General features: G+C 45.8%; 2 protein-coding genes across 5 annotated transcripts in view; one reads left to right on the top strand and one right to left on the bottom strand.

The window, feature by feature from the left end:
• The window catches only part of LOC119172137 (uncharacterized), a 102,603-nt gene extending 78,216 nt beyond the window's left edge, over positions 1 to 24,387 (top strand). For 2 of the 4 annotated variants that reach the window (XM_075893057.1, XM_075893058.1), the window contains 3 exons: positions 18,676 to 18,755; positions 19,112 to 19,272; positions 24,175 to 24,387. The gene's annotated coding sequence lies outside the window, so the exon portion shown is untranslated. Of the gene's footprint in view, positions 1 to 18,596; positions 18,756 to 19,111; positions 19,273 to 24,174 lie in introns of all 4 variants that reach the window. The other 2 variants (XM_075893056.1, XM_037423150.2) reach the window with 1 other exon arrangement.
• Positions 15,349 to 16,122, bottom strand: LOC119172740 (tigger transposable element-derived protein 6). Its single transcript, XM_037423887.1, has one exon. It carries the CDS (start codon positions 16,120 to 16,122, stop codon positions 15,349 to 15,351), a length of 774 nt encoding a protein of 257 aa, XP_037279784.1.

Raw genomic sequence — 24,387 nt, 5'->3', positions numbered from 1 at the left:
AGAAGCTGTTTAAATGAAGCAGTGCCTAGCACCAGCTGTAACATATTTTTCCAAGTAATTCTGTAATCGGCTGCGGAGATAGAAGCCCACGAAGAATCACGCAACACCCTTCCCATCCGCTCATATCCAACATCTTGAACCGTGCTGGATCGCAAATACACCATGTGTACCAACAGTACATTTCCCGGCTTCCTGTGTCGACACATTGGCCACTGAACCAAAACTACCCACCATGGCTGCTTGAGCTACGAACTATTGAAACGTCAATAGAAGGTCTACACAGCAAACATGAAGTGCCAATCGTTGAAGCACAGCAGTTGGCATCACATCATCTGTTTGACAGGTACCAAGGATACACTCACGTGTACACTGACGGCTCCGTCACCAAAGAGACAGCGACATCAGCATTCATAATTCCGGAATTGCGCGAAGAATATGCATGTCGGTTGGCCCACCTCTCCTCTTCAACAACGTCGGAGCTCGTAGCGATTTTGCTAGTCGTAAGCTTTATTAAAGTGTCAACGGCACCAAGAAAATGGGTGGTAATTATAGACTCTCTGGCAGCACTAGCATGTGTGGAAAATGCCACTTCAAGACACATTGATGTGCGTATAGCATACGCTATTCTAAAAAAGCTCTCAGAAGCTACGAAATCGAATCATCGAGTGGCATTTCAGTGGGTTCCCAGTCACTGTGGGTTCCCAGGAAATGAAATGGCGGATGAGTTGGCGAAAACCGCTCATAATTCAACGCAAACGTGCCTCATTGCGGTATCTCAATACAGTCAAACCTCAATATATCGAACACAGATATATCCAATTATTGCCTATATCGAACGGTTCCTATATCACGCGGGAAATTGCGTGCATTATTGATTTTTTTATTTTGAACAAAGTTTGACATATAATGGATATATCGAACTCAGCCACCCCAAACCGGCGGCGAGCTTGACAGGCGGCGAGCTTTCCCGCAACTCTCCAAAGTAGCGGTAGAGCGGCGGGCGTTTACGAATGCTGCACACATCGATGGCGCCGAGAGCGCCACTTTAACGTAGCGTCGTACGCGCGCCGCAGCCTTGCGGTAGAGGTTCTTAAATGAGGAAAGAGAAGAGAAAGGTGCGGAGCTGTTATCGTCTTTCAATACGAAGACACCGACACGGCTTCGCTTGGGGGGAGGGGAGTGGGAGGTAAAGATTAAGGAGGAAAGTATAGGAGGGAAAGGACGCAGACGACTGTCTCGGACGCGGCCCACGCTGCCGCCGGGAAAGGGCAAGCAGTCAGGCGAGCCGGCATGGGCGCGCCATGTGCTCGCTTTACACCCGGACTCACGCCGCAGCATTGTAGCTGGCAGTCGTTGCAGTCTCTATGGTGTCAACGGCACACGGCGCACTTGTTGCAAGCTCCTCCCCCGTAGCATCGGCAGGCATCGGTCGTTGTGCTCGCAGTGTTCGTGCGTTCAGAGTTGGGACTGTCGCGCGCTGTGGTGCGGGACAGGCCTAACTCCGAACGGCGGAGCTCACGGATGTGGAGATTGTCGCCGAAGCTACTGCTGAGCAGCCAAATGAAGACTCTACCAAGGTGGATCCCGCAAGCGCTGATGGTGCCCCGCTCCCGACATCGGTTGAGGTCGTAGCTGCCTTGGCCCTTGTGCGCCGCCACTGCGGCACGATTGAAGGCACCGGCCTATCACTTATGGATCGCCTGGACTATATTCAGGACGCAGTCGTCAAACACGCCATGGCCAACAAAAAGCAGGCTACTGTTTTTCAATATTTTAAACCAACACAATAAATACTATGTTTGAATATTCAAGTCAGTATTTACTGCACCACGCTTGAACGGTTCGTTGGTTGTTTTCAGCAAGCTGTTGACGCATTTTTTGCGTGATTTTTTATATCGAATTCTGGATATATCGAACTATTTTGCGATCGCCGCGCCGTTCGATATATCGAGGTTTGACTGTAGGATGTAAATAGAATTTTAAGAACAAAACATGAATTATGCCTGCCTACCTGGTTCACAGACAAAACAAAGGAATCGATCCTATATTCTGTTGATCCTAATCTTGAACACCAATTAGACTGGACTTCCCAAGACGTATTGACACACTCATTCATTGCCTACGACTCTGAACTGCTTACACAAAGCACTTCCTATGTTGTATTCCGCGTGCAACATCGTGAGCATGTTCATGCGGCCACGAGGACAAGGATATCTGTCACCTCTTGCTCGACTGTCCGAAACATGACATACACCGACTAGAACAGGAACTGCATAAGTTAGATCCCGAGCGGCCATTTGCGCTGAATAAAATACTAGGTCCATGGCCATCTAGAACAAATGGCAAAGCAATGAAGGTGCTGCAACAGTTCTTCGAAGAAACGAAGATTTGTGACGGCTACTGAGCGGACAAAAGTTAAAAGTGAGCGTGGCGTCTACGTGTTTGTTCTGCCCATAGGAGAACTTTTGCTCTCACCCATGTAGGTCTGTATATATGTATATATGCTATTGTTTTTTTATATTTTTATTTGTACCAATCAAGTGGAAAGGGGTAGCCTTCGCTAAGTAACGGTGACAAAAACTCCTCCGTTTATTTTCTATTTCAATAAAAAAAAATACATTTGGATTGCGACGAAGGAGGGGCTCAAAACTGAGAGATATTAAATGTGTACATTTCGCCATATGGGTGATTGTTGTAGCATGCAACAGGCAATGCGGGAGAGAAGAATGCACAATCTTGATTTGCACTGTTTATGCCACCAGGCTCCTGGGATGTTAGGCAAGTCGACAGTCGCATGGCAACTTTCATATCTCGTGCAACTGTACAAGTATGTTGATAGGCAAACGTGAAGAATACAGAAAATCCTGTTTAGTGGGAAAAAAAAAAGGTAGATCCCTGCAGTTGGTCTGGGCCAGGTGTCGTCCCAGTGTGACCTCATTCCGGTACAGCCAAATCACAACCTTGCCCTATCGTGCGCAAGGCAGATACCCAGACCCAGTGCCGTAAGCTCGACAAGTGCAAGCCTCTGCCTCAACCTCAATCTATGTGTATTATTGTTGCTGAAGCTTGGGTTTGACTAGCATTGACAAATCAGACACACAAATGACATTTGTTTATCAACAAAACACATCACTTCAAGAAAATAATTGTACTACAGCACAAGTGTCTATGAGTTGCCACACTAAAATGAGTGTGCCACAATCTTCACAGTTACTGCAATCAGAAACAGTCGATGTGAGTGAAATAAGAATGTAGAAGAGGCTGAAAAGCACGAGCTACCATCACAGACAAGCGAAGGATTCACCAAGCATTAAAAAGGGTCAGTGGATGTCCCCGTTCAACCAAAGAAAACAGTAGCATGGGTCAAAGACAATAATTAGGAGAATTTGACAGGTCGTATGAAGTTCAGTTGGAAGACAGCATCCTGAGAAGGAACAGAGTGCTCAACAGGGCAAGCCCTTCCTCAGACAAACACATAAAAGTCAGTGAGCCAGAGAGAGATCAACCAAATCAGACTGGAATTTCTGCCGGACCTCAAAGAACCATACAGCCTCCAAAAAGGCTCCAGGATATCACTGTTGGTTGAAGGATTGACTTCAGAAAGGGATGAATGTAACAAAAAAGATCCACAAATGCAGGGGCGTGCCGACTCTTTTGCGAGTGGGGGGGGGGGGGGGGGGCAAACCTAACCACACACACACACACGCACGCACATATATATTCATCGTGTAGGAACCACTTATTAACGACCACGAAAAAGTAAGAGAATAAACTATTTTTAATACGGCAGCATATTGTTTGCCATTGCTTCTTTGGCATTTAAAATTGTCTGTGTGCCATAAAATCGCCCGCCTCTTACATCAGGAATCTGTGAAAATTTGTGGTGTTCATTGCAGCGCATGCACATTAAACAGGGCATTCACGCACTGAACAATACCTAAAGCTTTTTGGGGTAGTCGGAGAGCATATTCTTTTAAATAATATTCAAGTAAAGTAGCCGCCGGTCACATTATCAACGGTTACTTATAGCAGCTTCCAAGATAAAATAACATGAGCATAATAAAATATTTTCACTTACAGCATCAAGGCGTTTAAGTAGTTAATGCGTGCACACATCTCTGTGAGCTCGTCCTCGCTGAGAGAGAGGAAGAGAGAGAAATAAACAGTGCTGCAGGTGTGCGCTTCTTTGCTGTCCAAGTTGTATTTTGAGCTGTAAAAGACCATTCGAGTTGAATGAAAACCTACTAGCCTGACTCTCAATTAAGCCTCCATAGCGCTAAAAACCATACTCTTTCACCTTCTCCTTGGTTTGGTGGTTCAAGTTAAAGGACAAGCTTAAAAGCCGAGATTCCCATTGTGCTCGAGTCCACTGCTTTGTTCGTCGCCACTTCCAAGTTACCATAAGCAAGGCTGATCAGGTTTATCGGAGACTAAAGCGGAGACCCCTTTTTGGTGCTTCCAGATAACACTAGAACATTAAAAAAGATTTGTAACATAAATCAGCATTGATATCTATTTTCGATCAAAGAAAATAATTTTCCTCAAGCAGCAGATCGTATGACCAGTCCATAAAAAGTTTGCTCATTCACATACGTAACTGCATCAGCCAGTCGCAGCAGAGCGAAAGTGTGGACAAGGTGTACAATGTTATTGGGCCCCTGTTCAGCGCTGGCCTGCTCTGCAATGCTACAGCACAAAGCGCTAAAGCGCCGCTTAGGCGGCTTGCACCGCAAGAGCCTACAAGGAAAATCGTCACAACTACAATGTTGGAGAAATTTCACTATATTGTAATATTCCCTCGTATTAACATAATTCAGTGAATACTGTGGTGAAGGAAAACTTCGCCTCAATTGTCGCTTTCCCCGGCGTGCAGCCAACAGTCACCACTGTCGAAAGTGGGGGGGCTCGCGCCACCCTTGCCCTCCACGGCTGGTATGCCTATGCACAGATGATACAAAACATCGTTTGCAGCATCATACACAAGCCACATGCTTCTTTGGAATTCTCCACTTCCTCCTTCTCTGAGAAGGCACTGTGTTCAGGGTAGTTGGTATTGATCCATAACATATGTAAGCACTAAATGCACGTATGTAAGACGAGCCAACCGCTTGTCCTATGTCCTTCACTCGTGTCACCTACGTGCATTTAGCGCTTACAAAAGTTACAGATCCCTCTTCTTTGTTCATTTACACCTCCTCCTCCTTTTCGAGCTCATGAAGTATCAAGTGTCTGCCCCTCAGACTCTGCACATAGGCCGCTCCCCCACCTGAATCTCCATTATGCATTCCTGCCTCTATGTAGCCCTACCTATTCTAGTACTTCAACGCTTATTCAACTCGGCGAACTTTCGTTGAAGAGACCCTGAAACGGTTTTTTGAAGTTTTGTCAGCGTTTAGGCTAGAGCATCATGAAGCCATTCGCACCATAAATTGAGTGACACACAGTGTACCAAGGCCGCTACAGACAATTATAGCATGCCCTTTTTCTCACCTATGCCTGACTGCCACAACTCACGAGGCACGCTAACGATCGCAGAGCTCTCATGAGTGGGCTTGCCTTTTTGAGCTTTTACCAGTTTAGACCTTCGAGATGGCACACCGACAGGTTGCGTGCAGTCTCGGAGGCCATCCCGCAGTGCACCTGGCAGCACGCACGCCGTCTGGCAACAGAAACAAAGACCACGGAGTAAGTGGTTGGTATCTGCTCTGATAGGTGCTGCCACCCTACCACTTGATCTTACTTCTGCAAATTCTACAGCCCATGACAGCCAGTCAGATAAGCAGCCATGCTGACTTGGCTGCTGACGTGCTCTTGGAGGAGCATGTTGCTCTATGAATAGGCAGTTTAAAAGGCATTCGCCTGAGTTATAACGATCTGCACCGATTTCCAGCGATTGGCAGCTTTCAAGCGTAGTAATAAATTACACAGTTTACGCAGAGTGTTCAAATCGGTCTCTAAGTAACCCTTGAGACAATCTACCAGCCCAATGTGTTGGTACAAAATCACCAAAACCGTTCCAGGTTTCCTTTAACAAAATTCAGTGTTTTATCCGCCACTAATATAAGTCATACATAGCAAGACAAACCATTACAAAGTGCCCAGCTATAATTCATCGTGATCAACTACCTTAGCATTTGAATAATTCACAGCTACACAGGAGCATGATTTGCTTAACAGAAACATAGCAGGTACATTGCTGTCGCAATCGCAATTGGCACCCTGGGGAAGTTTACAACGGCCAGTATTCTACAATGTGCACAAATTTTCCATCCTTCACGGCATGGTTCTCGTGTTCATAAAGAAATGAAGAATGGCAAGCAAATGTGAATACAGTGAAACGGGTGCTGCTAATGCTATCACACTGCACTCGAGTTTTCTCAATGTTCTTGATAGCAAGGCTATAAATGGCTTGCACTGCTGGCCCTAAAACAGCCATGTTGCAGTACCGACACAGTGCGATGCGAACTCTGCTGTTGCGTCAGTGCTATCAGTACATTACGTGCTGGTTCCTTTGTTATTCATGCACACAGAGACACAACAACATTCCAGCGACGTCGTCTCGCCAAAACAGGTTAATCTCTACGTGATTAGACTGCCTCGAAGTTACCTAAGCCGCGATGTTCGAATCATGTCTCGCATCTTTTAATTATGTCTTACATTCATGATGCATGCTACCAATATACAATAAAATGTTGATACATCTCTGAAAAAAAATGTGCACAATAAATGCAGGATCTGAGAATACTTATGATCTAAATTGGTTTAATTTATTTTCACGATTGTGAGCATAGCAGCCAAGAAATCATTGTCCTGTCGCACTGGTCTAGTGGCTAAGATACTCGGCTGCTGACCCGCAGGTCGGGGGATCGAATCCGGGCTGCGGCAGCTGCATTTTCGGAGGAGGTGAAAATGCTGCAGGCCCGTGTGCTCAGATTTGTGTGCATGTTAAAGAACCACAGGTAGTCAAAATTTCCAGATCCCTTCACTACGGCGTCTTTCATAATCATATCGTGGTTTTGGGATGTTAAACCGCACATATCAATCAGCTGGGAAATCGTATTAAGCGAGAATGTATCAGTGAGGTTCTACTGTATAGGTCCACACAACTCCACGAGCTTACATATTGAACGGAAAATTATGGTCGTCAACAGTCTCTAGATTCAAATTTTGAATTAAGGGACTGTATGCGTCCAGACTGAGTTTAATTGGCAGCTGACGCACTAGGTAAATTGACTGACGTCAGTGCAACCATGAGAATAATAAGTATGGCTGTACTGCGACTCTGCAAACACATACCTAATCTACAGAAAGCTCCTAGTGGGTATGCACCACAGAAATGGGGCAAACATTACCACTCACTACTGGTGCATAAAAAATTAGACCGAAAAAAGGTTAATGAAAAAATAAAAGAGCAAAGGAATAAATGCATACATAAATACATAACCGACATGTTGCACTTCTAGGCCACATAAACTGAGGTCGAACTGCTTTAAAAAAGCCATATGCTAAAATTTTTAAAATCCTAATAGATGTATAAATATAAAAAATAAGCAAACAAAATTCTTGTGCAACGCAGCTTGGCTGGTCACCCACCTTCACAGAGTGGAATAGCTGCAGCTTTTTCCAGAAATCTCTCAACACCTCCCCCGCAAAAACATGCACATATAGCTGGATTTAATCATTATAGCCTGCTTGGAAGATTATGCTGATTTCATTTACCCAAAAAGCCTCAACAACTGCCAACGACAGGTGATCAGTGTACAGGATTGCCAACAAGTTCCTTCAGCTACTTTGTACTAATTGAGAAATATCTAATACCGACAAGAATGATGAATTATCATCGTATTCATGTAATTCATTGATAAAATATTTTAGCTGATTGAGAGACGGCATCCTTCTTTGAAGACAAGGCGTACGTTTTTCAGTTTCTGTGCACTATTGGGAAGGAACAGACATCCAACACTGAGCTAACGACAATAAGCATTTTTGTTGTTTGAAGTTTTCTTGACCTGACATGTACTTGAAATATTTTGCTACACACTTGATGATGACAGATGCATGTTTAACAAGACAGACATGGGCATTTTGGCAGAATATTGAAAATATTGTTTAAATATTCTTCAAATGCTTGATGCAAGCAGATAACCATCGCATATTATATCAGTTGTCATGGTGTTCAAGTAATGTAGCATGACTGCCTGCAATATTGACAAAATTATCGATACTGTATTAGCAGCTACTGTCAAGCATCTGACAATTTATTGGGATACTTACACTTGCTTTAAACTTGGTTTACAATAACTTATTTCACTCATTCATAGACAATCGATCATAATGCGTACCTTAAATAAGGGGGGGGGGGGGGGGGGGCTACATGCACAAAAATGTCTTGTATGCAAGCTCATCTTCAGGGCACATGCACGCAACTACACGAATCGGAAACTGAGCTGTACACTCCTAAATATTTCACGGTTTACATTTCATGAACACACTTCACAACACTGGACAGAATCGCTCAAATGTGACACGGCCCACAGAACTTCACCACAGCGCTACACACAACAGCACTCGTACGGCGTTGCGCATTACGAATGACAACAATGACGGCAATAAAACTTGCCCTTCCTTATCGTAGCAGAAGCTAGCGCTCGCAAGCGTTCAAAATTTGTGCATGCTATTTGCTGCGACGAACAGCACACACAGAACACACCCGACGCTAACACTTGTTGCGATGATTACAAACTTTTCACTTCGGCTCGCACTAAACACATATCCTGCTTCAGAAAGGTGGATGATTACATCACAGAAATCTTCGAAGTTCTTTGCGACTACACTTGAAAGATGGACGCTACAACCCAGGAAACACGAAACGATGATACTCGCATACGCAAACACACTTTCTACACTGTGCTCGTTTCTTCGTTTCCGCTGTCCATCGCACGTGCTGACGGGGCAGTGAACACTGGCTGGCTACCGATATCTCCCCTGGAGTCTCACAGCGCTTACGATGGTCACAACGATACAATCAGCTGTTCTTTTCCTTTTTCCATGTCGCTGCAGCGCCCGCTTCAGCGAGCGCCATGTTTGCCAAGCGAGCCGACGGGGCGGCTATCCAGGCCGTTTTTCGCAGTAGCCAATAAGAGGCGAGCCATGCGAGCCGGCTTGCGGCTTGCAAAAGTTGAGAGCCGCTGTGCCTGACGTCACAGAGACGGCCGCTCTCGCCCATTTGTGCCGTGCGGGTGTGCAGCTAGCGCGTGTAAGGGCCCTAAGACATTTCATCTGACCAAAGCACGAACCGGATTAGCTTGGGCCGTGTAGCAGTGGTCATGAAGTTGATCGCGATCAAGAGAACTCATCCGGATCGTCCTGATCGTGATTAAAAGTGCCAGTGTGACAACGGTATTAAAGAACCCCAGGTGGTCAAAATTTCCGGAGCCCTCCACTAGGCGTCTTTCATAACCATATAGTGGTTTTAGGACGTTAAACCTCACATATCAATCAATCAATGAGTGTGTGGTGTAGTGTGAGGAATGGTACGCCGACCCAACAGTTCCAAGGGAATCGACTCCACAGACATTGGTGTGCTATGGCTGATCTATCTACTGAGGCGCTCTGGAATATTGTCGCCAGATGTTGCCTCCGCGTGAAAAGACTTCTGCTTCAAACGGACTCGTTGTCACGTTGGGGAATGTGCATCTTCCAGACAAACACAGGCAGGTTCTTGAGCTAGGACATAAGTTTGCTATTGAGCCTCGTCTGTCGAATGTAGAAAGGGTCGGTCTTTTGCATGGTATTTCTCACCATGTACCTGAATATGAAAAACAGCGGTGCATTGGAGAGTGCACGGACGCTATGGGTGGGACGACTGGAGACCAGGGCCTTCCTTTAATTGGAAAGGAATGGTTGACTTTATAGCAAACAATGGAGAACGATTACTTGTTTCTGACAAAAAAGGTTATTTTGTTGTTTTGTTGGAAGGCATGTATTGCGAGAAGGCTTTACAGGCTGTGGGGAAAAATTTCCGCACTACACCAGTCAAGCCAATGGAAAGGAAAAAACAAGCTATAGCCCTGTCGCTGGACATGAAGTTGCAGAAACTTGCGCAATCTGTAAAAAAGACAAGCAACTCGCAGCTGGAGGTATTTTACACTGTAAAAACGCACAAGATTGAGATGCCTTTTCGGGCAATAATCTCGGAACATAACACCAGGCAGTTTTGCGTCTCTGGTTTTTTGAAGACTTGCTTGTCTCTACACATAGGTGACCTATACATTGCACCTAACTCGGAAACGATTGTGCAATTCCTGTGTGACGACAACCCCGCTGATTGTGATGTCGTGAACATTGACGTAGGGGACCTCTTTTATTCTATCTTCCACATATAATCGCCTTTTGACTGCAGTGAAGGAATCCATTACGTGTCACAATGATGAACCTGCCTTCATAGGTCTAAGTGGCATGTCAGTTGAATTTTTCACTGAACTTTTGTTCTTTTACTTGGTGTTTTTATTTATTTCCAAGGTGAGGTGTACCTGCAGAAGAAAGGTGTATGTATTGGGTCTAGGGTGGCACCGGTTTTAAACTAAATTTTTCTAAGTAGAGTTGATCGGGCACTTCAACTGATTTTACAGGCCTCAGTAATCAGGGTTTTTCATTATGTCAATGACTACATCGTTTTTTTCCTCCTTAAGGCAACTGAAGATATGTCAGCAGGTATTTTAAAGAGTTTTGAGCAATGTGGTCTTGGCCTGAAGTTCACTTCGGAATACTTAAAGGACCAATGTATGCAATTTTTGGATCTTCAGCTAAAGTTCTCGCCCACGCATGTGTGTTGGTGCTACACCCCTCGGCCTGTTAAACCTGTGCTGAACTATAGATCAGGCCATACGAAACTGGTTAAAAATGCGATTGAACTCTCTTGTTTTAGCTCTGCAATGAAGAAATCCTGCAGCCATTCAGTTGAAAAAAGTTTTGCTGGACAGGTCCAAAAACTTAGACAAGCAGGCTTCGCACAGGATGTATTGTTAAAAGTCTGCGAAAAGTTGATTAAGAAAATAAAAGGAGGCCCCTGTGTTGGTTGCAACTTAGATGAGAAGGCGAAGCATAAGAAATTTGCTGTTCTTCCATATGTTCACGGTTTTACCAACCGTGTAAAAAAGGTCGCATCAAGATATGACACCCAAGTTGTTATTTCTGCCAGGAACAAGTTATCAGCTTTATGTGCCAAAGTAGATAGATGAGTCGCAAATCGCATATATGCCCAGCAAAGTACGTGCAATGTTAGTAACATTTATAATTATGTATCGTGTGTCACCGGGACTGTCTACTCTGTACCCTTGTCATGCAATCGTGTATACTTGCGTCACACAGGTCACTGTCTAAATATTTGACTTGGAGAACATTTTAATTCTCTGAAAGGCCACTCCGGCCTTCATTTAGCAGCCCACTGTAGGGAATGTGGCTGCGTGCCGCTCTTTGATGAGACTTCTGTGCTGCTGCAGCATAAAAACCAAAAAGTGCGCGAGCTTATTGAGGCTGTGCATATTCGCAAGATGTCTGAGTTGTGTGTCAGTGTTCCCTCTGTGACCATACATGATAAGGAGTCGACCTATCTAGGCTTTGCATGACGTGCGTGCTTTCCCGATGTTGCCCAGCTTTTGTTGATTTGGCCCCTTGTGCCTTTTTCTCCTTCCCCTTTGCACTCCCTTTCTTTTTATTCTTTCCTGTATATATTGCCTAGGTCTTCCAATAAAACTGCAGTTGATAGTCTGTGCTTGTCTGTCCTTCTTCTCTACTTTGTGTTTTTGTCTGTTTTTTTGCACAGTATACTTATGAATAAGTACAAACTTGCCCAACTAGCCATTCTTTTTATGTAGCAGAGTCCAGGGCTACCATCCTCGGGAGCTCAGGTGCTACATTTCAGCTTACCGCTTCTGGTATTGCTGTGATGTCCCCGCAAACACGGACTGAACCCCGCTCCTTTCAAGATGTGTACGCTCGTTTGTCAAACCCACACATAAAAAAAAAGGAAAAGAAAACCTTCGGTGTAACGAATGGGCATTCCGAAGTGGAGTACCGGAAGGATTATTTCTACTATTCTCGCGGGCTCCCCCGCGCAAACACGAGGACCGGGCGGCGCCTTGTCGTCTACAGACCGTGGGACAGTGTACGGTGGAGATAATTCGCGCGCACCCTTCAGATTTGTGGCATGGGGAAGCAGCAGAGCACCTTTTGTTGGTTCGGGGAATGCGACGCTGCCGCAGCGCCTGTGCCGGGTCCAGTATGACTTTCCCTCAGCCTCCGTGGCTCCAGGGCTCATTACTGCGTTCTGCGCGGATGGCCACCCCCGGCAGTGGATGACGAAGAAGCGGCGGCTACGGAGAATTTCGCAGGAGACACCGAGCTGCATGTAAGCGTTGAGACTTGGTCTGGACATCGGCTCACCAAGTACCGAAAGCATCGGGACCAGTGTTCGCCCGTAAATAAAGTGTCTTCGGACGGCTCGCCCATCACTCTCCCTGAGGCTTGAGTTTGTACATTGTTACTTGCTCGGCTTTGTTTGGGAGAGGGTTTTCTGCTGGTGTAGGCCACGGGGGCGGCCGCCGAAGATGATACACTCCGACTGAGAAGAAAATATGCCGCGTGGATAGCGGCGATTGGTTTGGTGCCCCGGTAGGGCAGAGTCGGAACCCGAGAAAAGCGGCCACGTGTCAAGGAAGGGGAGAGGCGAGGAGAGTCTTTCCCAGGGGAGAAAAAAAAGTAGATGGCGACGGAAGGGGACAGATCAGACCGCGACGTGAGGAACCAACCTTCGGCCCCGACTCGAGCAGCCAACTCCGAGGCTCCGACTACATGGACATTCTGTGAAACAAACTTCACCTCCTTTACTTGAACGAGTTTTGCGGGAAGGAATGCGGCATATTGAGACATTGTGCGGTTTTATTAATTTATCACTTTATCATTTGTGTCGTCGTATGTTTACTCTGTATTGAGGCACCGTTGTATTGTCACCGTTACTCGCTTATGTATCCTGTTTCGCATGTCGCGAGTATTTGCTGATGTGTTACCCTTTTGTGTAACAGAGATGTCGTTCACGGGCAATATGTGTGTACGCCATTTGCACTTAGTATTCAATTAAATGCGTCCATGATTAATCCCCGAATGCAGAGATGTTACTTGGCTCGCGACTTCAACTCAACTTGAGCAAGTCGGCGTGAAGCAAGCAGCGGACTTCAAAACGCCCAAGTCAGTCTTCGCGTTTCACAGATGCTCAGGCTGTCTTGCTTGGTCAAGTCAAGAACGAGCTTCAAAGCAGAAACACGTTGCTCGCCTGCTAACGAGGGTAATAATGAAATTGTTCGCGTAAGGCATGCATTACGTCAAAAAAAGACTGTACGTTTTAAAATAACTATAAAAACGAAGGGCCACAAGCGTATTCCTGCCATTTTACGGCTAACGAGCGGCACGTGGTGCCTGCCGTCACAGCGATGCGCAGTGTTGCTTCTGTAAAGCGTTCGTTGCCCGCTGGTTTCAGTGGCCGCCCAAATGCGGCGCGTTTCTCCACGGTTGCTTGTTTGGAGGCGAAGCAAGCATCGCGTTGGGTTCTTTCGTCGTTTTTTTTTTTTTTTTCAATTGAACGCCACGGCATGTATTTGTGCTGACCTAACTCACGAGGTGACGCGATTTTCACGGTATTTGCCTTTCTGTTCGCCTGTGTGCATGCCTGTAGTGGACTAGGTCGTAGTCATATATGAAAAAAAAAAAAAGTTCTGGGAACAAATGTGATTCGTATCCTTTTGTTGAGCGTGGTAAACAAGAGAAAAAGCGGGGGTCAGGACATTGCCCTCAGCAGAATTCTGTCTCGCGTGGTGCAGCAGTGTCTCGCTGCATGGTGGTGAAGCGGATAAAAAAACCCGTGATAAGGGCACCTCTTTTTTATGTGTGTGGAATTCTACGTAGCGTTGTGCTACAAGCGATGCTATCTGAGCGAGAAACAGTGCCCTAGACGGGACGAAAGGATATACGAGGCACACAGACACAGCACCGAGTCAATTTTGTACCGAAAGAGGCGGAAATTGTCGTCCTGTTTAAGAAAAACAGAAATGGCCTTTGCGCTTACGGAACACTTCAGCGTCGTCCCCACCGAAGCAATTAATACGCACGTGTGTGTAGTCGACACAGCCTGTAACACCAGGGAACTCAGCCACTTCATAAAAGTCCCGCATAACTATAGAAAGTGGTGCCGGCTGCGGAAAGCGCACCATCATTGCGTACAGGTTCTTTGCGATGAGTAGCGTAACTTTTCCTACTGCATGGCAAACTGTCGACTACGGAATGCGGACGAGATTCCTGGTGACTGTTTGGAATGTGCCAGCGCCGTAAAACCCGAGAGCCATCAGTAGCTGTAACACTGGGGGCACAGGCTGTCCTCGGTTGTCCCCACTTTCACGGAGCGGCAACATACCCAGCAGCTGCCGCACGGCGTTCTTCGTGAATCTGTATCGAGCGTGGAATTGTTCCTCGTCGTACAACTCCATCGGATTTCCTCGGTCACGTAAAGCGGGTCCAAGATTCTTTGGCAGGCAGTGCGCCTCGGAAAATGCTACGCTTATGGCGAGGCAAGCAAACTCAAAAGCGGCCACCCTCTGCACGACGTCCATTCGAGAGGTGGCCATGTTGGAATAACGCACGAAGTCGCTTTCAAGCTAGCCCCGCAACTGACTTGAAACTTGTCCTGACTTCGACCGAGCCAAGTCGCCTTCAAGTCATCCGCAAGTTCGAGAACGATTTATGGTGACCGGCAAGACTGTCTTGAGTCAAGAACGAGTCAAGTACGAGTCAAGTAGCATCTCTGCATTCGGGGGTCAGAAAAGATCGTGACGTCTCTTACTTCCCGGCCCCAGCACGAATCCCTGTATGTGGAAAGTGATTGAGGCACGTAGCCAAGAGGGAACGGGATAAAAAGGGGTTGAGTGGTCTTCCCTCTCTTTGGTAATCGGTGGCGTAGCAGGGGACGTCTCATTGCTAACAGCCGTGTTGTCCGTTGGCAACTGTAAGCCTCTGGTTATACAACTGAAACCCGCAATAACGAAATCGGCTTTGAAAGCACAGAATTTCACTCTTGCGGGAATTTCGTTGGCACGAGAATGCGGCAGGAAAAACATGGAATTTACAAAAAAAAAAAAAAAAAACATTTCATTTCCAAAAGTCGGCAAGTTTACTTTGGCGGGCCTTACCATGCAGCAATTTCATGCCTCTCGACTCACACTGTAAGAAATAGTCCATTGCCACGTCGTTGTCGTGCTAGCCGAAAAACGTGCAAATTGTGTCGAAGGCATTCAGAACATCCTATGGACTTGTTTTCTCTGGCTGCTCTGGTCGTTGCTCATCGGGATCCGCCGCCTTGCACACGCTACTGACGATGGCTTCATCAGTCACTTTGTGCACGACGATGCCTTCATCTGCGCAAACAAACTCATGGATGCTGAGGCCATCGAGAATCTCGTTTGCCATGGCACAAAGTTCGCCCCGTGCACTGGTCAGTGATGGTGGCACTGCCCTGTCACCAATACCGTCATCAAGTGCGCCTACAGGCGAACCTTCTTTCGGTTCTGCTGGATCAGTGCATGATGCCTGCAGAGTGACAAGGCTGGCTTGTGTGAAGCTATTCGTTATCACGGCTGGACTCGTCACAATCCATGCGGCGGTGATCATCTCTAGGGCCCTGAACAAGTCCTCGTCAGTGGGGTGCTTCATACATATATTCAGCAGCAAACGCTGAATCAGCCTCTCTCTGTAAGCACACTTCACGCTGCGAATAACTCCATGATCGAGAGGCTGCAGCACCGAAGTGCAGTTTGGTGGAAAAAACGCCAGGCGCACGTTTCTGAGCTGCATGTCGACGTGATGGGCGCTACAGTTGTCAAGAAGAAGGCAGACCGACCTGTTTGCCTTCCGCATGTCGGCATCGAGTGACTGGAGCCAGCTGCTAAAAATTGGGCGCGTCATCCACGACTTCAAGTTCATGGTGTAGCTTACTGGCAGCCTGCGATTCCCCTTGAAACAGTGGGGCTTCTTGCTCCTGCCAATAGCGAGCAGTGGCCGTTTATCTGTGCCATTCATGTTGGTGCACAATAAAATCGTCACACGCTGCTTGCTGTGCTTGTCACTGAGGCACTTCTGGTCTTTAAAGACCAAGGTTTTGTATGGCAGCATTTCACAAAACAATGCCATTTCATCGGCATTATATATGTCTGAGGGCTTGTACTAGCCGAGCAGTTCTCTGTTGCTCAGCAGCCACAATGACGTTGTCACCGAGTCGACGGCTGCTGCCTCCCCAAAATGACTTTGGCCGCGATGTCGTGGCGAGCTTTGAAACGACTCAGCCAGCCGGGACTCGCCTTAAGTTGTCGTAGCTGAGCACACAAGTGAAGTCCAGCGTCTTCGGTTGCAGGATCCTGCCAGATAAAGGCACCTTGTTGGCACTCTGTTCACAAAACCACGCGAACAACACTTTGTCCACGTCCAGGAACGCTTCAGCCGTCACAGTTTTGCTTCTTGCACTCGTGCCGTTTTCAAGTGCACCAAGAATGGAGGCCTTGTTCTTGAGAATCGTGGACAACGAGCTGCAAGCAACACGGAATTCTTCGGGAAGTCCATTTTTTTTTCTTTTTGGCCCTTTTCCACCTCACTGACGAATTCAGCCTTATCTTCCAGCGTGATTAACTTCCGCTTTTTGGTTGGGGGCAGCATCTTCGCAGGCAGCGAAATCGGATGAAGCAATCGCAACACACAGTTCACGTTGCACCAAGCGACCAAGCAAACTCTCCACGAATGGCTCCACACACGCGACCATGTGTGCGCAAAGCCGACAATGCCAAGCACAGAGCCAAGCCAACGGACGACACTCCATGACGATTGTGGCTTTGACTATGTACGTAGTCCGAGATAACGAGCAAGTGTTTCGGCAAGCCATCATCATCATTTTCGCGAGCTTTGTTTTTTTTTTGTAAGCAATGATGGTGGCTGCTTATCAAGTGTGTTTAGCGATAATTTTGGACAATTTAAGTGTAGCATGAATGCATTTCAGCAGTTTTCAAATGTAAATGTTGCGAGAGTAGATTATTTGCGCACTTGTGTTTCCAAAATTTCATTAATGAGGGAGTGCGGTATGAATATTTTTCGTAGTCGCGAGTTACGAAATGCGTCCAGTTACGAAATGCGTTACGAAACACCGGCGAACTCCTATTGGCGTTCGCCGGTGCTTATAAAATATTTTGTTGCGGTGAGAATTACGTTCGCTCGGGATTTCGTTATCGTGGGTTTCGCCTGTATAAAACATATGCGACTGTTCAACATATGTCTGTGGTACAGTATTTGTACATACCTTTAACGTCATTTTGTAACTTTTCACTCGGTAAAAAGTTACAAAACAGTCTCTTTCCCTCCACATGCTTTGCGTAACATCGATTCCCAAAGTGCTTGCCCATACTCCTGCCGAATTTGTTCTTGTTTTTATGTGTTTGGTGCTTGTGAACTGCATGGTTGCTATCTGTGATGACATCGATAGCGGCTGGGCTCAAAGCTGCAAGAAGTGGCAGTTTCATTTTCGCCATGTGCCTTCGAAAGTGCGTAGTTGCCATCCATGATTGCGTATTAGTGAGCCAGGTTTATTTACCAGCAGTTGCGATACTCAGAAGCTTAGTTCCTACTTAAGGTGTAGGCCTAGGTGCACGCCTTTTGAACTGCGTGGATGTCATGACTTTGTCTTCATGTCTTCAGTGAGCACAGTCTAAATTATCTGTTTCGACTTCGGGCAGTGTGTGCACAACCTCATGAAATTTAGGTGCGATGGAAGCTATTGAAGATGAAGACGTACGGCTATTCGATATGGTGGCATAAAACTTGCTACATTTTGATGAATGAGCAGTCGGCTCCTGCTCGTTTGTTCCGGGGAAAAAATTATCACATGTGCCCGGTTGTTTTGGTGGTAGTGCTTCGTAATAAAGAATGGGTTCAGAGCATTTTCAGGCTAGAGACACGGGCGTCTTGAGCCGCGGTCACATTGTGAATGAAATCGTGAATGACAAAAATTGTGGTTTATTATACACTGTTCCTAAATAAAGCAAGTACTGGATCTACATATTAAAGAAAATTCAGACACTTGTTTGTTGTTCTCTTGATACTTTGACTAATGAATAATTTGGACATGTTTTCTGGTATGTCCCATCAAATCCGAATTAACAAGCTTTTACTGTATTTTCACATTGTCATGTTTGAAATGCATGCAGGTGCCTTCACACTACTTTGCAAGTGCCGAGTGCTAGTCAGTGTTAGGCTGTCAATATCAGTGCAACTTGTTATCATGCCTTAGGCCCTGCTATTGTTTCTTGTAACAGGTACTTAGTAGGGCCATGCACTTCTACTGCGGGGGCTCTTCTTTTTTTCCGTATTCAGAGCATTTAGCTGCTGCAGAATGACTTCATAATGAAACGTATGAGCATCAGTGCCTTTCAAACAGTGTAGTAAATACTACATAGCGTTGCACAAGGAATTGCTCTTACATGCATACTTTTCATTGCATTTTATTTCCACAGATCCTACCAATCTTGTTGACTGCCCCGAACAGTGCAGAGGGATCCATAATACATGAATGCGTGCTCTCATGCCTTACAGAAAATGTAGGGCTGATGGCTTCCTGCCTTGGCTCAGTCTTGCCACAGCTGCTGCAGCTGGCCATGTCATCATTTTCAATGGTGAGAAGAGTTGTAGCCTGCTGCTGTTGCATGTTTGTTGTGCTGAACTAGCAGGCTCTTGGCGAGTTCATATCAAGGTGCTTCTGAAGTAAGCGAGACCAAGCACCACATTGATACTTGGCAATGCAGTATCAGAATAGCTAGCAAATATACTGTATGTGCCTACACTAGTACTGAATGGTATAATGTTAGTGTGTTTCGATAATGTTTCAGGACAGGCAGGACAGGCGTATTTTAAGTAGCCAAGTAATATTCTGACCGGAAAAGACAGCGTTTGGAAATTGGCTGCCAGTGTTTAGCACAGGACCTGTAAATTGAGGAGTGAAAAACATACCCGCATGTTGCATTATTTACAGGAGGTCCGCCAGTCTGCTCCTGAATGCTTGCTCAGACTTTCCAGCATCGAGGAAGACATGTTGCTGCCCTACCGGCAGGAGGTGTTAACAGGCCTGACACAGTGCTTGGCAGATCGCAATTGCATTGTTTGCTAAGTGGCAGCTGGAGCATTGTCTGTGTGGTGAGTGAAAGTTAAAAATACTATTTGATTTATAAAACATGCAATAAATGTTTGCCTATGTGAGTACTGCAATTTCTGTGGAAATTTATCAGTGAAAATCGTTATGTATCTTAAAAATTGTGCCTTGTCTTGTACATCACAAATGTTGGAAATAATAAACCACAAGGTTAGCCTGTTTAAGGAGAGGGACTCATTTCTGACATTCTTGTTCTTATTTCTCCGTCAGTTGATGGAACTGCACGTTTGTGCCGCTTTTCTCGCTGATTTTTTAATTACATTTCTTCACCTGTAAGTTGTTTTGTTTTTGAGATATATAAACTATAGCACCAAGAATGTGGGCCATGAAAATGATATTTTAAATAAAATTATTGCTCACTAGAGCATGAAAATTTGCAGATGTATAGAACAACACTTGTAGAAGCCAACCATGCCATTAAAAAAGTTTGTTCTTTTTGCCATGTTTTCGATCCCAACGACTTATCTGGGAATTCTAGCCTGCCATGCGAACCTCTTTTTCAAGATATGCCTAGTAATGCCCCTCAAAATAGTACTTATAAACATTTCCAAGCTCAGTAGATTTCTGTTTGAATGTTTTTGATGGGAGGGCCTTATCCTTTCTTGGAGAGTAAGAAGTCTACATGAGTCTCAGCGAAAAAGATTAAATATAGGAATGGTTTTGAGATATTTATGATGGAATAATGGCATTTCATGTTTGGACAAGTACGAGTCGGGGTGCCTACCATCTTGGAAAAATCACGAAATCTGAACACTTTGGAAAAGTAAGAGAATTTCTGAAAAACCTGGCCAGGTCGTGGAAACTGATGGCAATCTGTGCGTCCGTCACAAAAATAAGCATTATGCGTCCATCACAAAAATAAGCATTACCATTGATTGAAGCTTAAAATGTTGCTCCTTTGGCTTACTACAGTGAGCAGCTAGAAGAGGTTGAAAAAAGAAAAGGCCGTGCAAAGCTGTCACTTCTCAGTGCAAATGCGAAAAGATACACCAACAAAAAGAACACAAAGCTTACTGATGTTTCGGAACCTCATGCGAGAGCCATGAAAAAGGCACAGCGTATCTAAAGTAACGTTAAATAGCAAAACTATTTTAACGTATTGAAGTACAATTTCGCAATCCGTAAACACCATTCTTACCAGCAAGCGACACGTCGTTTGGTAAGTAAGAAAGCGCACAAAGAGAAAATGCGGGTGAGGACACCTCCTTCATATTCTTGTACCTGTAGGGCACGATCATCATCATCATCATTTCTCGAGCACCACGCCGCGCCTCTTGCGCAGCTGATGCTAGCTCGAGAGGCGCGGCGTTCTTAAAGTTATGATTATTTTTTAGCATTGCATCCATACGTAAATGTATGTAAGTATAAGGGAAGTATCTTAATGATGTTGACACACTGGCATTCGTGATTCATCTCAACGTTACTAGAACCAGCTCAGTTTTGGAGCTCCCTGTAAGCGCGCGCTCTCTGAAGTGGCCGTGGTGGCCGACGCGAGAACTAGTGGCGCTGCTGTGCCATTTTGCTTCAAGCCGCGCACGTCGTCTGCTGCAGCGTGAGTTATTCGCATTTTCGTCGCAGCTCTCGTCAGTCGTGATTCGCCATTGACACTTGAGTGGTAAACTCAAGTACTTCAAAAACAAAATCTGTAAAACATCTGTTTCATAATCACCACTAAAAGTCAGGAGCCTTTCCAATCAGGAAACTAATTATTATTTATTTCTTTACTTATTTATTTACAAACAGTGCCCGGAATGCTGTTTTCGGGCGGAATCGGCTGTGCCCGAGAAGCTTGTGTTGGGCGCTAGTTCGCAATACATTATAAAAATAGAGTGCTCGAAACACAAGACACCAGAATAGAAGTACACAGGACGAGTTGTTAGTATGCGATCGTCCTTCTATATTGGTGGCTCATCTTAAGCGTAGTTTATTTTGTAATCAGCTGTGCATCATTCACGTTCTTTCCAGTGTTCGTCGGCCTGCAAAATTTCCCAGCCAAATGTCCACTGCGCTATAATGAAAACACTTTTTAGAAATACAGTTTGCTCAAGGTGGCATTTTTTTATATTGTGTAGTTAGCAGCCATCTTTCTCGCGAGAGAATTCTCTCATGAGGGCATTAAAAAACTGTAGTTATCATGCCAACTCTTGCGCGAAAGATGGCTAAAGTATTAGCGATCTTTCTCGAATAATTTCGCTGGGTTATTGCCAAACACTCGTTACATTAGTGATGTCATAAATGAAAGCCTTAGCAAATGAGGAAGCTCAGCAAGGGTATTTTCGATTCCCTCATTTGAAACTGCGGAAAGCTTTCGCTCAAGAGCCAGGATCTCCTTATGTTTCTTCCTTTTTGAGGCAGCCGCACGGGCAAACCTCTTCGATAGGTTGCGGACCTTTTGTTTTCTGTTTTTCACCACCTTTGAAGGCTTTCTGGCTAGCAGTGGCCTCCGTAGGACAGGCAGAGAAAGCTATTAGGCCGCTTTGTAAACACTGTACAGTGTTTACGATGAACACTAATAGTTGTGGGCACAATCTAGAGCTACCAACTCGTTCCACAATAGCAGTTTTTTGTAGTAGCAGCTCTTGGTGCAAGATTTCTGCAGTAGAAAAACACCACACGTTATCCCTGACACGGCATCATCGATTAATTTTTGGCTCCTGCACGCGGAAGGCAACGAGAACTTCATCGCTTCATTGAGCGCGAACGGTGTAGCTGACGCGACGTCTGATCTGCCCGGAGATGCGTCGTCGCTAAAATCACTCGACCGACTCCATGACCATGACTTCCCTAGGGATGAGCATGAGCTCATCCCTAGCGCGTGTGTGTGTGCGTGTGTGTGTGTGGTGTGACCTCCTTGTTCTTGTTGTCACATGTGCCTTCGATATGCACTCTGGCAGACCGGGAAAAAAGCGAGGTAATGTCTTTGGCTCTAGCGCCCATTTTCCTCGAGGTGGAAGTATTTAATTTCCCATTTATAATGTACTTATGATATTTGACATTATCGTCTACCTCAAAATGTCACTCACATATAGCGGACTTGTGAGTCAGCCGCCCATCCTTGCGGCACAGCATCTGTGCCCATTTTTAACGCGACAGCGTTGAAGAGTTCGTTTCGCAGAAATTCTCGCGTCGGCGTCGATTTCGTTGGTAATGAGCGAAAAATAATCATCTTGGGCGCGACTGGAAAAGGTCTGAGTGGGGGTCTGAAAAGGTCTGAGTGGAGGTCGAACCCGGGCAGTTTGCGGGGAGAGCGGGAGTTCTACTACACAGCCACGCGTGTGCTTTTTAGAACCTTTTTATTGAGAAATAAATGAATACATATTCATAAAAACCATATTGGTCTACTCGCACCACTTTGACGGTTTAACAACGGTTCATTTTCACTAACTCATCAAACACCTGCATACAATTTTGAGGTTATATAAACGTTCGATCTATCTTGCGCACATATTACGCATTCAATGAAGTTTCCCGTGCCGATTTTGTTTTAGGATCCATGTGGCTCACAGCCATGCTTTTTATCCAGAGACTGGAAAGGCCCAGTAATCACGTCATATTATATGGAACACCACCCTCATTCTGTATTGAAATATAACGTATGCCATGAGGTGTTATCGGCAGATATTTCTTCAGGGTCTTTTGTACCACATCCCAAAAGAATATCTGATCCCAGCACTCACTCACAGTATGTCCAACCGTTTCCGGTTCGTTACACAGAGTGCAGTTTGGGTCCATGCCAGACATAGCCAGGAGGTAGCACACCGGGTCCATGCCCCCCCCTGGAAATTTTTTTCGCAATAGCATAGAGAATAACAAATGACCATTTCAAGGGGGTGCCTTGCCCGAAATGAAACAGGTGCCTCTCGCCCAATTCCCCCTCGAAAAAAAATTTCTGGCTACGCTTTGCTTGACTCGAGTAGATGCGCTGGAAGCAATAGTACCTTCAACTAGTAGTGGGGCACAGCCCAACATCAGCCTCCAAACACTCCTTGAAGGACGCGCTTCTTCATCATTCCGTAAATAAGATGAAATAACAATACCCAATTACGCAACATACACGCGATACCCCCCCCCCTCACTCTGTGACGCATTTACTCGACTTCTTTCTGCGGGAGCATGCGGGTGGCTTTTGTTAAACTCATCGCGATCCCAGGGTGGCTCAAAGAAATGATGATCAATGTCATATCCGTAGCCGCTTTTGCGGCCCGGGGCACAACAATAAGGCATTGTTTATTGGCGCTCTTGTCACATGTTAAAACTCTTTCGTAAGGAACGACAGTTCACTAAATAATGGTGCGAAGCAGCAACCGAGCGCCGAAAACGTGTTGTCGTGTCTAAGCGGCAACGCGCGGCATGGTATGTGAAGCAAGACTAAGGCCCCTGTACAGGGGCCTTAAGCAAGACGAAACAGCAGCGCCATTAGTTCACGCGTCAGCCGCTCGTGCCGGCGCGCGCGGGGAGCTGCGAAACTGACCTGGTTCAAGTAACGTTGATTCATCTATGGGTTCGAGGTAGCTGTTCTGACCTGACAGATTCCTTCTTGCCATCATATTCCGCAAATGTCAGCTCTTTAAACACTACCCTAAGTTTTCATTGCAGGCATCTAAGAACTTCCATCGTGCTTTAAGTGTCAAAGTCCAAAGAAATGAAACACCAACACGCATGTGTTCGTCGAGGAAGAGAAAAAAAAATTGACGGCAGATCCACGAGGTGAATGATGATGAGATTGGGCGAAGCTCCTGGAAGTAATACCGTGAAGTTTTCTTCCGTTAATTCGCCCGATAAAAAAAGACTTTGATTAAACGTTTTAGCAAACTTTTATTGCTGGTTTCCGTTGTCCTTTCATTATGACCGCTGCCTTGTTGATGTGGCTTCTTGTTCCCGTACAGCAGGATCTTGCCGACGCTGCCTTGCTGGTGTGGCTTCTTGTTACCGTACAGCAGGACCTTGGCGGCGACGTCGCGCAGCTTCTTGGCGCGCTTCTGCTTCGCGCGATCTCACTTCAGGGTCCTGTCTGCGAGCGCGCGCCGACGGCAACGAGCATCAGCAACTACAAACCTGTATTGATATGGTTTTGATTATAAAACCATTGCTTTAGAAAA

The sequence above is a fragment of the Rhipicephalus microplus genome, chromosome 4 (genome assembly GCF_043290135.1).
Source record: "Rhipicephalus microplus isolate Deutch F79 chromosome 4, USDA_Rmic, whole genome shotgun sequence".
Classification (NCBI taxonomy): domain Eukaryota; kingdom Metazoa; phylum Arthropoda; class Arachnida; order Ixodida; family Ixodidae; genus Rhipicephalus; species Rhipicephalus microplus.
This window is presented reverse-complemented; position numbering and strand designations above follow the sequence as displayed.

Excerpts from the sequence above, each read along its gene's own strand:
- LOC119172740 (XM_037423887.1), bottom strand. The coding sequence starts at position 16,122 with ATGAATGGCACAGATAAACGGCCACTGCTCGCTATTGGCAGGAGCAAG.